At 37.7% G+C, this 14,482-nt stretch overlaps 1 protein-coding gene across 1 annotated transcript in view; it reads left to right on the top strand.

Annotated features, from left to right (window-relative positions):
• LY75 (lymphocyte antigen 75) overlaps positions 1 to 14,482 on the top strand; it is a 45,361-nt gene that overhangs the window by 16,183 nt on the left and 14,696 nt on the right. The window contains exons 14-22 of the mRNA XM_059820333.1: positions 4,078 to 4,159; positions 4,728 to 4,799; positions 6,207 to 6,330; positions 7,206 to 7,241; positions 7,502 to 7,677; positions 8,771 to 8,835; positions 10,065 to 10,141; positions 11,251 to 11,387; positions 12,442 to 12,547. Coding sequence (XP_059676316.1) covers positions 4,078 to 4,159; positions 4,728 to 4,799; positions 6,207 to 6,330; positions 7,206 to 7,241; positions 7,502 to 7,677; positions 8,771 to 8,835; positions 10,065 to 10,141; positions 11,251 to 11,387; positions 12,442 to 12,547 — 875 coding nt within the window. The remainder of the gene's footprint in view (positions 1 to 4,077; positions 4,160 to 4,727; positions 4,800 to 6,206; positions 6,331 to 7,205; positions 7,242 to 7,501; positions 7,678 to 8,770; positions 8,836 to 10,064; positions 10,142 to 11,250; positions 11,388 to 12,441; positions 12,548 to 14,482) is intronic.

The raw sequence follows: 14,482 nt of genomic DNA, 5'->3' as shown, positions 1-14,482 counted from the left end.
AGAAAGGAGGGAAGAAACCAAGTGAATTATTTCACCAAGGACAAATAATTTAGGTAGCTGGGAGAAATCATCCTAAGATAATGTTAGCTGTGATTAGCTGCCGGAGTGCACTGGCAGGCAGTTTGTCTGTGTTCCCTGCATTTACTCAGTGCAAACTCTGACCTAAACTATTCATTCAGTGCACTCATTTCAGCTTGGGGAAGGAGCCACACCTTGGCTTTTTTGGTTTCGGGTTTTTTCCCCTTGCACAGTTCTCCGGTGACTCATTGAGAACTGTTTGTTTTTAAATGTTAGCAAAAGTCAGTTTGTTTCACCAGGAAGAGGGCAGCTTGCCTAGTCCATTCTGTTCTTTACTCGGATTCCACCTTAGAAGCAAATAAGAGCTAGAATTGCTCTAGCCAAGTCGGGCGATTGCCATTGGAAAGGAAAATAAAATTTGCCTGCCAACATTCCCTTGTCTGAAAGAAACAGGAGATAACCTCTTTTCACTTTGAGGGACAGATACAGGCAGAACAGTTCCGATTCAGTTACTTCCATTCTTTTAGGAATGTTTTTGTGAGCATTCTGCAGGTTTTAGATGGCAGCGACACTGGACACAAGGAGAGTAACCGCTTGGATTGGTTAGAAATAACATTTCAATGAGGACGCCTTACTGGAAAGAAATCAGTTGCCTTTTATATGCACAGCTCTGCTGCTGTAATTGTTATGAATCTAGAAAGCCTCACTAACAGTTAAGATCAGTTTTTTCCTGCAAACTCATTCTCAACACACTGGCCAAAACAGCATTAAAGTTGAGATGCAAGTTGTCGTAATTGCATTAATGCAGCTTCTTTCTTCTGCTGAAGAGTAGGTGATTAGCAGGATGGGGATTCAGCTAGCCGCAGTAGCCTGTTACAGAGGGAAGAGCAGGGGGTCAAATGGGCTTCATATATACTTTTAGGCCAGCACTGCCTAAAATTAAATGGTGCCTAAAATCAAATGGTGCCTTAAATTGCACCATTAGGAAGTTGGCCCAGATGTACATGTGCTATTTCTTGTCAAGAACTAGGTTGAACTGCAAAACAGTAACTTAACTTAGGCTCTTAATCTTGTGTTGGAGCTGACATAAGGGACAGAAAAAATCCTTTTTCTATTTTAGCAGTTAGAATATGACAGTAGAAAAATTACTCATTTATATTTCCTTCACATTGATCTAAACTGTATTTATCCACTTCTGCACAACATAGAATTTTATGAAGTTTTACTGCGTGAGAGAAAAGCCACCAGTATTCTGCAGGGATTGCTGGTGATTTAGGGGCTTTCATTGTTAATCAGCGTGGAGTCCATTGTAAAGCACGAATTGCACCTATTTTTTAGGTTAAAACTCAGGATAATCTAGGTTTTAGAGGCGATTTCAGGAATGTAGCTCAGAGAATACTCTGGCATTGATAAATGCATTTTGATACCAGTCCGTAGGATGAATTTTAAATGTTTTGCAATGAGGAGACAGATGCCTAAAGTACAAGCAAATTTCTTGCTGCAAGCTTAGTTGCAATAGAGAGTCTTAATTCATATTTGTCTATGGTATATTTTCTGTGATGAGGTGATAGTATAATTTCAGAGGGCTATCAAAAGGCTGTACTTAAGCTTAAAAGCACTATCAGGGATAGTGTAGCAGTTACTGAATTACTCATGGTCATGTCTGAACAGTTCCAAAAGAAGCAAAAAATGTACATTAAAGTGTAAGTGCCCAGTCAGCTGGAAAACATTGTTATGTTTGCAGGCCAGTAATTGTAAATTGGGAGATAAGGTGGAAAAATTATTGACCTGGCACACTGTTTAATTTTTATTTATTTATTTATTACATGAAAGCCAAATACAAGTTGAAAGACACTGAAAAATTGCTCTAGTTCCTCAGGAAATTACTGCAGATCATTTTGAAATTATTTTCTCAAATTTTCTTTTTAGTACCTATTCCTCTGTGATGATCAACTGCTTAAACTGCACTAAGCTTGTAGGTAATGATTAGGGAGGGGAGGGTTAAGCAATGTCTAATTCATAATTGGAAAGAACAATCACAGAAAAATAAAATCCTAAAGGCAAATTGCCAAAAGCCACTTAGCTGCTTGACAGCTGTGAATGTTTGGCTCACAGTTTTCCCTCTGGAGTGATACGGGGCATTTAGGCTCTTTAAAGGCTCCTTAGTGATATCAGTAAAAGACTAAAGACTATTCAGTATGATAAGATCGCACTAGTGTGATCACACTATCACACTGATGTCAGAAAATTAATACTGGAGTTGAGAAAAAAACAAAAATGAGATTTGTTGGTGGCTGATGCTTTTCTTCCTAGTGGGAACCCTACCAAATAGAATGTTGTTGCCCTTCTTGGATTTCGTGCACTTAGCATGCATACTCTGGGCTAAGCTGTTGTTTGTTGATGCTGCACTGTCAGCCATTTCAGGCTCAATTTAGCATCTTTATGGTGGTATGTGCAGAAAGGTAATGGCACAGTCTTACCAAAGAATTTTTTAACACTGTCCTGTGATTTTGTAACATTGCTTATGCAGGTAAGCCTGGGTCTAAGTCCGTCCCTCCATGTAATAAAGTTATTTTCATAAACTTTCCAAGTTCTGTCTTAAAATCACTTTAAGTTTGTCAGTGCTACTGTTTTGGAAGCCTTTTCCAAACTCTGACCTCTGCTGGTCAGACATCTCTTTCCAATTCTGAGCCTAAATTTATTTGAGTTGTGATTCGTTCAGACACAATGTCCTTTTTGCTCAAATAGCGCCTGTTCTTGGGGGTTTAGTCTCCTAATATATTGTAAAGAATAATTATATCCTTTCCCTGTCTTTCTTTGTCGAGGCTAGACAAGAAAATCCTTAATTCTTGTTAATAACCTAAACTCTCATTTCCTCAAATAGCTTGTATTCCTTCTCTGTATTTGGTACAACAGGAATTTACGGAATAGTACTCCTGATAACAGTTTTACAAGAGTGCTGTATGGCATGAATACTATGGCTGTCAGACCACCTTGATGAGGGTGCCTTTTCCACAGCTCTGTTGCAGCAGAGTTTCACGTAGCCTGTGATTTCATAGAAGACTTGTGGTCTTTCTCCCCTCTGCTGCTTCCAACTGATACCATCATTCTGAAAAGTGTCTATTGCCTTTCTTGGGCAGGGTAGCGGATTGGAGTCAATTATCATAAACTTGAGTACTTAGCACAAAATTGACACTTTGAGAAGTAGAGGTTGCAGTACAGAACTAACCTTGCAGTTTGACTAGCACAAATTTCATTTTGTTATAGGATCTTTAGATTCATAAGCAATAGTAAAGAGTGTGGTAAAGGCTGTTACTGCATTTTTACCCATTTTTTGGGGCAACTTTGTATCTTGAAGCATAGCTGAAATTTTTGAATTTAAGCATCCTCTGCTTATGAAAAATGAAGAAATAAAATCTAGAACAGAATACAGATATGACTGTAATCCTGTAAAATGGAGTAAAATTTCTATTGCCGTTCTTTTATGCAAGCATTGCAGTCAGTGGTGGTATGTGCTAATTTATATCTTGCCTCTTTTATGATGGTGCATAACTGAAATATGTGCCCATCCTTGGTTTGTTTCTATCACTGACTAAGGGAAATATGAAGCCAGTTATTCTGTATGATTAGAATTTTTCGTGTGGTTTGAGGAAGAGTGTATTTGAGCTGATGGTGTAGAGAGAGATGACCCGAGATGGACAAGAGAAAGAGAAGCAAGCCAAATAAACACTCTGTGTGTGATTCTGGAAGAAAAGTGTAGAAAAGACATCTTTATATCAAGTGACAACTGATGAAGTGGTGATGCAGCAAACAAAGGAATTATCTGATTTAATTAGTTTTCTCTGTGGTCAGGGAAAGACAACCTTCAGATCTTAAAGAAAAGTGTGGAAGAGGTCCTAGCCCTTACGCCCATTTTCTCTTTGAACTGCTACAACTTGCAGTAGTAAACCTTTGGTTTTGCTGCTTGATCCTAAGTAAAGTCATGACATAGGTCAACCTTTCTATTAAATGAGCTGAACCATATACATGGCTTAAAATTTTTATCTTCTTTATTTACAGCAATGACAGATGGGTATGGATTGGAATGAATAAGAGGAGTCCAGATTCTTTGGGAACCTGGCAATGGAGTGATGATAAACCCGTAAGTTAACTTTTAACCAGGAAATGTCTTGTCCTGATTTGTTTCAGCTTGGACTGGATTGAAAGTAAATTGATAAATACTTCAATTAAAATATGACAGATCCTTCAACAGATGAATAATTCAGAAGATTGTGCACTTAAGAGCTGCCATCCAGGCAGATTTCCAATTAAAAATATATCTTTAATAAGATTAACCTGATTTTGGTCTCTATTGCATTAAAATATTTTAACAGAATATAGTAGTAAACATATAAGAGCTGGTGGAGAGAACAAGATTTCTTCATGCCACAACAGAGGGGAGGGTTTATCAGTTCATCTCCTTGATATGTCAGACTTCTCCAGAAATATCTTCCTCACTGTAATTGATTTATTTGCCTGAAATTGTGAGTTCTTTTCTTCTCCCCCCGCATAATAATGGGTACGCAGACTCAAAACTGATCCAGTAATTGCCATTTAACGCTTACTTTACTAGTGATAAACATAATGGGATCCCAGGTTTGAATGGTTATCTCTGGGGTTGCCATGGCAAAAACAGTCGTAATGATTGTTTCGTCCTGTCTATCCTGTAGGTAACTAGTGTTGTTATGCCACTCGATTATCTGGAAGATGAATATGATACAAGAGACTGTGCTGCATTAAAGGTTAGTTTCAAGGTTTTTAATAACAGCATGCATATTTTTACATGGAAGTACTTGGAAAAAATACTTTTGCCAGCCGTATATTGAATTTAGGTTGACTGCTGAGATGTTTTCTTTGCATAGTGAAAAAGTTGCTGGTGTTCCCTTTATCAGTCTACACCTATTACCAATTTTCCCTTATTCAAGCATTTTTTTATGAACAAAGTGCTGTGCTAATGATAACCTTTCATAAGACTTCTTTTGAACTATGAAATATTTTAGTAACAATGCTATTCTCTATTGCATAATGCCATACTATGTATCTCTTGTATATTACACATAACACTTAAGGATGTAATGTGGAGTCTAAAACAAAAAAGCAAAGAGAGCCCTACCAGTAACTTTAAAATCTAGATTAGTTTTTTCTGAACTGCAAATTAAGAAAATGTTTGAAACCTAAAGTAGAGGAATCCAGTAGCCAGGATAGAACATGTGTTTGTGTTTATTGTGTGTATTTCTTTGTTTACTTGTGAAATAGACTGTAAGTGCTGTGTCAGTTTCTAATTCAAAATGTCAGGCCTCTGCTTAATTCCTAATCATGTTTTCATTGCTTAATTTAGTCTTGATGGCATGAGTTTCAAAATGGCCTTTAACTTTTCTGAAGCATCACCTGACTTTTTATAAGATCATTTCAATACCATTTCTTCTTTTAACCTAATAAGAACCACCTCTGCTTTTAGGATTTACTGAAGGAAAGGATAGTTGCATCCCTTTGCTTCTGTTAACAGCCATTTCCCCTCATTCTCTTCTCTTGTGTTTGTGACCCAAGGCCAAGAAGCTGTCAGCATTAAGCCACTAAAAATTTTAGACGAGAGCAGTTTGAAGGGGACGCTGTGAATATAGTAACCTCCCTCCCCTACCTGCTAGGTATAGACATTTTATTTCACTAAATGATAAAAAATTCTCCTTATTGGAGAGATCAGCAAGAGTGAAGTCAGATTTTAAGCTTGATTGTAAGAAATAATCTTAAATAAGAAAGATTATTTCTGTGCTAGTTGAGATGGTTGCTTCTTTTAAGCAGAAATGAGAATCATTTCAGGGCAACAAGTTGCAACAGGTAATTCAATAATAAGCATCTATGAGATCCTGTGCACTACAAAAAAGCAAAGAAACAACATTACAGGAAGAGACTTTTGTACGTAGACTGACCTTAAGCGCTTTACCCAATTGCTTCACAAAATTGGCTAGCGGGGAGAGTTATAGTTGAAGAGTTACAGTTGTATCTGCTCATTTTTTGCTAAATAAGTTGTGGGACTAAAACCACAGTAAAAGATACTGACATGGCCAAAGTACTTTTTTAATACAGTTTTATTTCACATTTCAGAGGCCTATGCCATATTAACTCAGTTCCCTGTTTCTACTATTATACAGACCTCTCAGTTTTCACGGAGATCATTTTGGAGATTTTATTTCCATGAAGGCAGAGACCTGGAATTTTACTTCAAGCCTTTTGATTGTGAAGCTAAACTTGAATGGGTCTGCCAGATAACAAAAGGTAAACTGCAGTTACATCCATTTATTCCTGTAAAAAAGTTTATTATTTATTACCACTGAATTGTTGTTATTGACCAATAACAGAAACTTTGCAAACAATATTTTATCATTTCCTTTCTGAACTGTTAAGAGGTCAGTACTTGAGATGTCTCGCCTATGTCACATACAAACAGATGTGCACTAAGAATTCAAAGATGTATCAGAAAATGACCATGAGGGGGATGCAGTATCACTGCTCCCATTTCTTTCTTGTCTCATGAAGTGAGAAGTGGTGTCTTATTAGGTGAGGAGATATAAGCTACCGAATTGCAGCGTTTGTGGACTTTACTTACTCTTTCTTAGTGATATTTGTAACCAAATGACCACAGACATCTTGCGTGCTTCAACCTTAGGTGAATTAGCTGCCTTCTGGTAAACTGCTGGTATACTAGCTCCTCATTGTAGCGAGACAGAGGAGTAGGAAGACAAAAGAATGGCATGGCATATCTGCACAGACCCAGGTTTTTCCGTGCAGTATGAAAAGTGCTGTAATCCAGTAGGCTTTTACATTTTGGTTGTTCATTAAAAGGCATTTCAGGGGATGAAACTTTTTTTGTTCTGAGGAGATACGGGTAGATCTACTACTTCGATGCTTGTATTCTACTTGGGAGGAAAAAAGCCACAGTTGTTTAAGACTGAGGTATGCAAAACTCCCATTAGTTTTACGTCAGCTTATTTTAAACTATTAAACCTGTGTATGATTTCCTTCTCCTTTTTATTTTTTCCATCATGCATATTGAGAAGCATGACTAGAATACATCACTTCCATTATTGGTGACCACAGCCTTGTTAGAACGTGAACTTGAAGTGACTATTCATTTTTCTTCCTCTGGACAGGTAGCACTCCAAAGACACCTGAGTGGTACATACCAGGTAAATTGACTTTTTGTGTATTCTTCCTGTATGTGTATATTGGTGTTAATCTTTTATTACTTTTGTCATATTACTACTGTAATACCTGTTTGATACCGGCAAAGGTCATGACTGGTAGAATTTGATTCTGAGAGAGCTCAGAATGCAACGAGTGTTGGCTCTTCCCAGTGTCAAACTGAAATCTCTTATTACTTTCAGAAAAAGAAAGGATGAGTTTTTCAGAATTTATTTCTTATGTTTGTGCTATTTCTTCTGTATAGATGAAATTGGAATTCATGGAGCCCCACTTGTTGTTGATGGAGCAGAGCTGTGGTTTGTACCAGATAAAAACCTAAGCTTCCAGGAAGCTATTTTCTACTGTCAAAAAAATGATAGTGATTTAGCCTCTGTGGAGTCTTACCCAAAACTCAGGACAATACTATCTCAAATAGAAAAGGTAAGGAGGTGTAATCTGTCTAACAGATACTTTCCACTATAGAGAAATTTTCTTGCCAGTTTTTCCAGTATAAGAAAATGTTAATCCTTGATTTTTTTCTTTTTCCTGTTGTCCTTAATAGTTTTTAATTGTACTTAAAAGGAAGAGATGAGCTGAAAGACAATTATTTTAATGTCAGTTTTGTAAAATAATTTTTTAAATTTAAAAGTAGCCTTAACAACATGGAAAAAAAAACCCACCTCCAAATGGAAAGAGTCATAACAGGACTACCATGTAAGCATCCCATTGTTTGCAAATACTTCACTAGCAGTTGTGCCAGTTCTTAGTTTTATGCATGGGACAGCACATCATTTTTCACCTGATGAGAGAATTTAATTAGAAATGCACGATGGTCTGATAGCATTTACTGAAAGGGGTTTGTGATGTTCATAGCATGAAAGTACATTATTTTAAGGAATCTTACCAAAACATTTCAAGTTTTAGCACCTCTATTACTACCTTTCTTCAGTGCTACTGCTTGTGAGACAACAATACTTCCTGAAATTAGCAGCTTGCAAGCTCTCTTCATGAAATTTCTCCTGACAAGAAGTTGCCTGAAAGGAGAGATTACAAAGCAGGAGAAATCGAGGATTTGACATGCTAAATCTCTAGCCTTTTTGTGAACTATTTGTTGTTAGGCTATCTGCTGGAAGAGTAGGATTATTCTGAGGAAGGAAGGAAGGTCCTGTGGAACCACATCAGCTTTAGGTACCTTGCAGCTATGTCCTGGTTGTCTGGTAGAGTTCCTGCTATGAATTTTGTGGGAATGATGTATCTAGCACACGCTTAAGATGGTGCTGCGAGATTTCCTGTAGCTTTATCCAGCACAGTGGAAAATGTGGGCTTTTTTTCATGTTAAGTGCAGGAGTCCATCTACTTGGCATATTAGTCTCGAACTGTATCCTTTCCTATTGTTGAAGAATAGTAATTCCTGCACAATTTAGAAACATTTTAAATCAAAACTAATTTTGACATTGATTTATCCTTGGTAGAGTCTGGAGCTCTTTCTCTATGGGTTGTAAAATACTGGGTTTTTTGTTCTTTATTTCCACAGTTATCGAACAGTGAACAGAAGTGGTGGCTGAAGTTTATTGATTATGGCTACAGCTATCATTCACCGTATGTAGAATAATTATGGGAGGCTTTATTGTAAGCTTTTTTTGATGTGCTTTTTAGGAATATAGTTAACTAGAATAGTTTCCAGAGGAAAATGTTTTATCCCCAAATTTGTAAAAGGTTACTTCTTCTGTATCATCCCAAATAAGTAAGATAAATAATTTGAACTAAGCTAGAAAACAATACAGCATTATTCAGTGACGACTGTTCTCCACTTTTGTTGACATGTACCTGCACCTATTCTTGCCATGCTAAACTTAGACCATAGATTACCTAAACCAGAGAGAGCAGAACTGCATAGTGCTCAGACAAAGCAAATAGTGGTTAAGACAGTATGTTTGTACAGTTATAAAGTGGGTATATTTCAAAATATTGTTGAAGTATTTTAATTAACAGCCAAATTCTGAGTTCTATTCCCATTACAAGCATTATCGACGTCAAAAATTTAATTCATAATAACTTAATAATAACTGAAGTCATAATCCATTTCTTGTGCGTCTATCAGAGCTGCTAGATTTCAGGTTGTTGGGCTTTGACATCTTAGTCTTGTCATGTGAATCATTGAAATATGTGGTCCTAATAGCTAATGTATTCCATTGATCTTTAAAATGCTTTTATTGGATTTTTAAGCCCACCTATGTTCTGTTAATAATTGGGGAACTGGAAAAAAAAAAGTCTGAAAAAACCCCCCTGTCTCTTGGCTCTGAGGATATCTGAGAAATACCTGAGAACAGGGAATGTGAAACTGGTTTAAGACATCGCTCTTCCAGTTAGGTAATGCCAAAGTCTTGGAGGGCTTATAGTGTAGCCCTGTAGAGCTGAGATGATTCACAGCAAACCTTGCATCTTGCCATTCATGGCTGCAGCAAAGGATCATCCTTTCTTAGAAGGAAAATTCTTTGCTTGCCAAATTACTATAGCAATAGACTACTTTCTCCTCACTTGACCTGACAATGTGCCAGCAATTGCAGTATGGTGATAAATAACCTCCTTCCCTCGTTCTGCACATCTCCTCAGCACAGTTAATTTGGGCAAGGTACGTAACTACTGAACCTATCACATATTTGTTCCTAGTCTAGTATTTCCCCCCTCTGTCCTTTCCAGCGTTGTAGGGCATCTCCTAGAAACAGTCACCAGCCCAAATTTTTGTTTGCACTGGCTCTGTTGCTATCAGAGTTTCCACTTGAAGATCACATTGGATTGGAGATTGACTCTGAAATGTTTGTATCCAGTTTACAGTTATTTTCACGCTTCCATGATCGATTCCTGAGGGATTGCTGGTATGTTTCTAGAAAGAACTGGTATAGAGGTAAGGTTGTTTTTAATTTTTCACCCCTCTGTGTCATTATTATATTTATTAAAGAAAAAAAAGAAATTCCGATTCTGCCTAAACTCTTCTATTGAATGCAAATTGATACTGAATTAGGAATGAATGGATTCTTAATGATAATCTGATTGAATTTTGAATCATTTATTTCTTCCTTATGGTAGAAGCTATGATAATATTTCTTGATGACCAGAGGCAAACCTGAATTCAGATGACAATTTTTTATGATTGATTGTCACTCTTTGCAACATAAATTGATTAGGTGAAATCTGGTTTTTGTGGTTGCCTTTTTCTGCTTGTGCTACATACCCTGAGCTCTGGAAATTAAGTCTTAGAGTTGTGTTAGTTAGAGGAGCTTGACTGAATACTTACAATTGCATATGCATCTGGAGTTGCAAATTTCATTAAGTAATGGAGTCATATATGAAGAGGTACACAAAGTAATGGAAATGCCACCTGGTGGTACTTGAATCTTATTTCCTTTTTTCAACATTCTTTTATATTGAGGAAAATGTATAACCCCTGGAGAACGAATAGTTCCTCCTGTCTACTACCATTTCCACTTTAAAGCACATTATTCTGTTGTATGCTGCTGACCTGTTTTCATCCCTATTAGCCAAAAATTGCTCTTGACTAAGAAGCCAGTCCAGTTACTGTAGGAATCATGCAAGGCAGTACAGGCCAGATGCTCTCCATATGGATGTTAAAGGATTCCTTTTGGCTTTAATGACCTTTAGGTCATACACCGTCTATGCCAGAATATGAGATTAGGTCTCATGTTGAAAATCTTCTTATTTCATGATTCTTCTGTTTGAAGTTATCTCTGCCTACATAAAGTGTTACTACTGGAAGTAAGGGATCAGATTCTGGATCTTTAGTAATATTATATTGCTGTCTGATATAAATAATTCACATTTGTCTTTTGCTCTGCTGTTACTTTAAATGCTTTAGAATGCATAGTACTTCACTGTGGTTACACTGAAAAGGACTTTGTTTCAAATTGATCTTTGTCATGTCATAAAGTATGGATGGCAATTGGAGCATGATAGGCATTACCATAACGGTTTTTTTTAAAACTTCTATTTCTGCAGACTACCCAGTTAACTGTAATGTGAAACTGCCCTTTATCTGTGAAAAAAATAATGCCTCCTTACTAGAGAAACACGATCCCAGTTACCGCCCAGTCAGAGGAGGTTGTCCTAAAGGTTGGCGTCAGTTCCGGAATAAGGTATAGAGTTAATTCAGATCAATCATCCTTACCTATTTTTCATAGCCCAGTAAGCTGGAGTGCCCTGCTGAAAGAGGTGAGGAAGTAGCCCCTGTGTTCAGGAGTGGACTGGGAGGTGGCTTTGGAAAATTATATGCAGTGATTAAAATCATCTACCCCACTTCTCTGTCCCTTATTCAGGATTGATGGTTTCTTAATTGCAAAGCAGCAATTTTCAGGTTTTTTGCTTTCCTGTCACCATACGTTTAGATCCAAGAACGTTGGTTGCATTGTCTAATCTTGGGCTCTGCTTTGTAGGAAGAGAAGGATTAGAAAGTGAGAGGAGGAGGTTTCTGTGGCAGAAGTGTCTTGATTCTCTCGCTGAGTAATCATAGGCAGGCAGCAAGCTGGCAGACACTCTGCTTCCTAAGTTGCCTTAAGGACTTAACTCAAGAATTAGAAGCAGCTTTTAAGAATGAACCAACAGAAGTCAGAAGCCATACTATAGTGTATTTCAGTACTATGTTTTAAGGCAGTTCTCGAAAGTCTTTGTGAGACTGATGCCTGTTATTTGGCCCACCGTTATTCTGTACATAAGAAGGAGTGTGCATCAAATCTGCACATTACATTGTGCCAAGGTTTGCAAATTTACTTCACATCATTGCAGAATATAGCTTTTGAGTTCCCGTGCAGTTTCTCCCAAAAGGTAACACATTACAATACAGATTCTTGGCCCAACCCTGTCTGACTTTAGAGTTCGTGTATGAATTCTCATTCTTAAAACAGTATGTGATCCTGATGTAGCCAATTAAAAATTACTGAATTCTAATCCTCAGTGAATGAGGAGTTATTCAGTGGGATTATTAATCATTTTGTATTTAGCTGTTCTGTTGAATCTAATAAGAAATGCATGCAGCTAGTATCAGTTCCCTTGCTTTCTGAGAAAAATAATTACATTTTATTGCAGGAAATGAGAAGTGAGTTTTTAGGGTTGGTTTAAGAACCTTTTCTTATGAGTTATTTCTTAGGAAGCCATGGTATGATGAAAATCAGTTTCATTGTGTTTATTTTGCAGTGTTTTCTAAAGATGAAACCTGAATATTTAACATTTAATGCAGCTAATGAAAAGTGTGTAACTTTTGGAGGCTCTCTTCCATCTATCTCAAATCAAGCTGAGCAAGGTACGACGGTGAACTGGGGTCATTTTTAGTATGCAGCTTCTCTTCCAAATTCAGTATAGTTCTGCATAAGAACTTGAGCATAAAATCACTTAGTTATCTACAAGTATACTGGGAGCATTCTAAAAATCCAAGACCAGTTAAAAATGTGTTGTATATTGTTATTTGCATCATTGGAAACATAACATGGAAATGCAGTCAGCAAATATTTGAGCCAGTTCAAAGTGCAGCTTCTCTGTATGGTCTTAAGCTGTTATAAAAAGACCAAATTGTAAAACCTTGCATTAAGGATTGAGGATAGAAGGGTCGCCACTGAATGAAGAATTCCCATGTTTTGCTTTGCAAATTAAAACATAACTGAGACTGTAGAGCTTGCACTATGAAAACCACCTTAGGAGCTGCTTCCAAGACAAGCTCAGCTGTCTGCATGAGGACAAGATGTCAAACACAATGCCCGCTAGAGCATGTAGGATCCTCTGTGTCTAACCGTGCTGAGCAGCTTACTATGGCAGTGTGTCTAAACTAACCACTTGCAAGCTCTCCAGGACACTGATAGGAGGATGGAAGGCAAGGGGACTGCAAAACACAGAGGAGTTCCACCTTCAGGACCTGCCTCTCAGCTGTCTTATAAAGTAGAGTCGTTGAGGTAAATGCAGTGAGGAAGAAATGCGTTCACATTGGCTGCAAGTAATGTTCAGCGATAAACTGCTGAATGAGACAGCTGTATTTGCATCTACATTCTTGTGGATAACTCACAGTTCTCTGCAGGTATATTTGAAGTAGCTCAGCTGAATTCTGCAATGTGCATAGTGCATATTTTCTTTATAACCAAATAACCTCTTGCCAAACGGGATATGGAAAGTGGACTAGGGAGGCCACTAGTGTTCCTGCAGGCAGCAGCTGAATGGTCTTTTTTTTTTTTTTTTTTTTACTACTGTTATTGGGGAGGAATAGGGTTGTAGTCATACAGGAATATACATGTCTGAGACCTGCATGGTTTTGGATGCTTTTAAGGATTGCAAAAGCAGAGCCATTCTGAAATGTTACATAGCAGGATCTTTTGTCCAGTTTGGTGCATATGGAAGTTTTTGTTATTGTTTCTTGTTTGTTTTTCTTTCCCCCCTGTAGTGGAGGCCACCTGTGTGGAAAGAAGGCACAGTCCTCTTAAAGAAGCATGCCTCTTTCTGTAGGCAGCTTCTACTCTTCCCAGTGGCTTTAGGCAGCTGGCTAGCCCTGACATGTATATCTTCAATGGCTTCGTCTAGCTCAGAAAATAGGCTGTGGCTAGTCTGGCATGCAGCCAATAGTTAAGACATGTAGCTTCAATTTGTTTTCCTAATCTAGACAAGCTCAGTGGATGCCTTTGGTGCCTGGGGGTTATCGAAGCCCATTGTTTCATGCCAGAATGCTCACTAAGAGGGGTCTGATTTAAGGTTTTCCTGGCTGATTTTTTTTCCAACTAAACCTGACTTCCTTTGTCCTGTCCTGCTTTCTCTTATGGTGGGGTGGACAAACTCTGCCAGAATCCAAGAAATGGTTCTGGTTTACGGTATACATCAGTAGGAGAGGAAGATGGGAGATAAGACTTCCCCCATCAATTCAGAGAGGGCAGGAGGGAGCTCTTCTATTATCTCTGCAGGAAGGCGATAGAAGATCTTGCAGACCTGTGGAAAAGCAGTTTCTAAAATTTGGATGTAAGTGCAGGAATACAAAGTAGTGGGCAGAGAAACAGGTTAAATCCACTACCTGCTCCTGAGATGAGAATTTGGAGGACAAATACCAATAGTCTGCTCCTTTCAGATAAAATCAACAGGAAAGGTGTTACCTTATAAAGGTAGGGATGATAAGCATTTGGCAATCATAAAGGGCTGGGAAAATAAGTTAATACAAACGGGGGTTGCATTATCTTATTTATGTGAAATGTTTTTCAGATATTTA

The sequence above is a fragment of the Gavia stellata genome, chromosome 8 (genome assembly GCF_030936135.1).
Source record: "Gavia stellata isolate bGavSte3 chromosome 8, bGavSte3.hap2, whole genome shotgun sequence".
NCBI classification, from domain to species: domain Eukaryota; kingdom Metazoa; phylum Chordata; class Aves; order Gaviiformes; family Gaviidae; genus Gavia; species Gavia stellata.
Note: the sequence above shows the minus strand (reverse complement) of the source record. Positions and strands in the feature narration are given on the sequence as shown.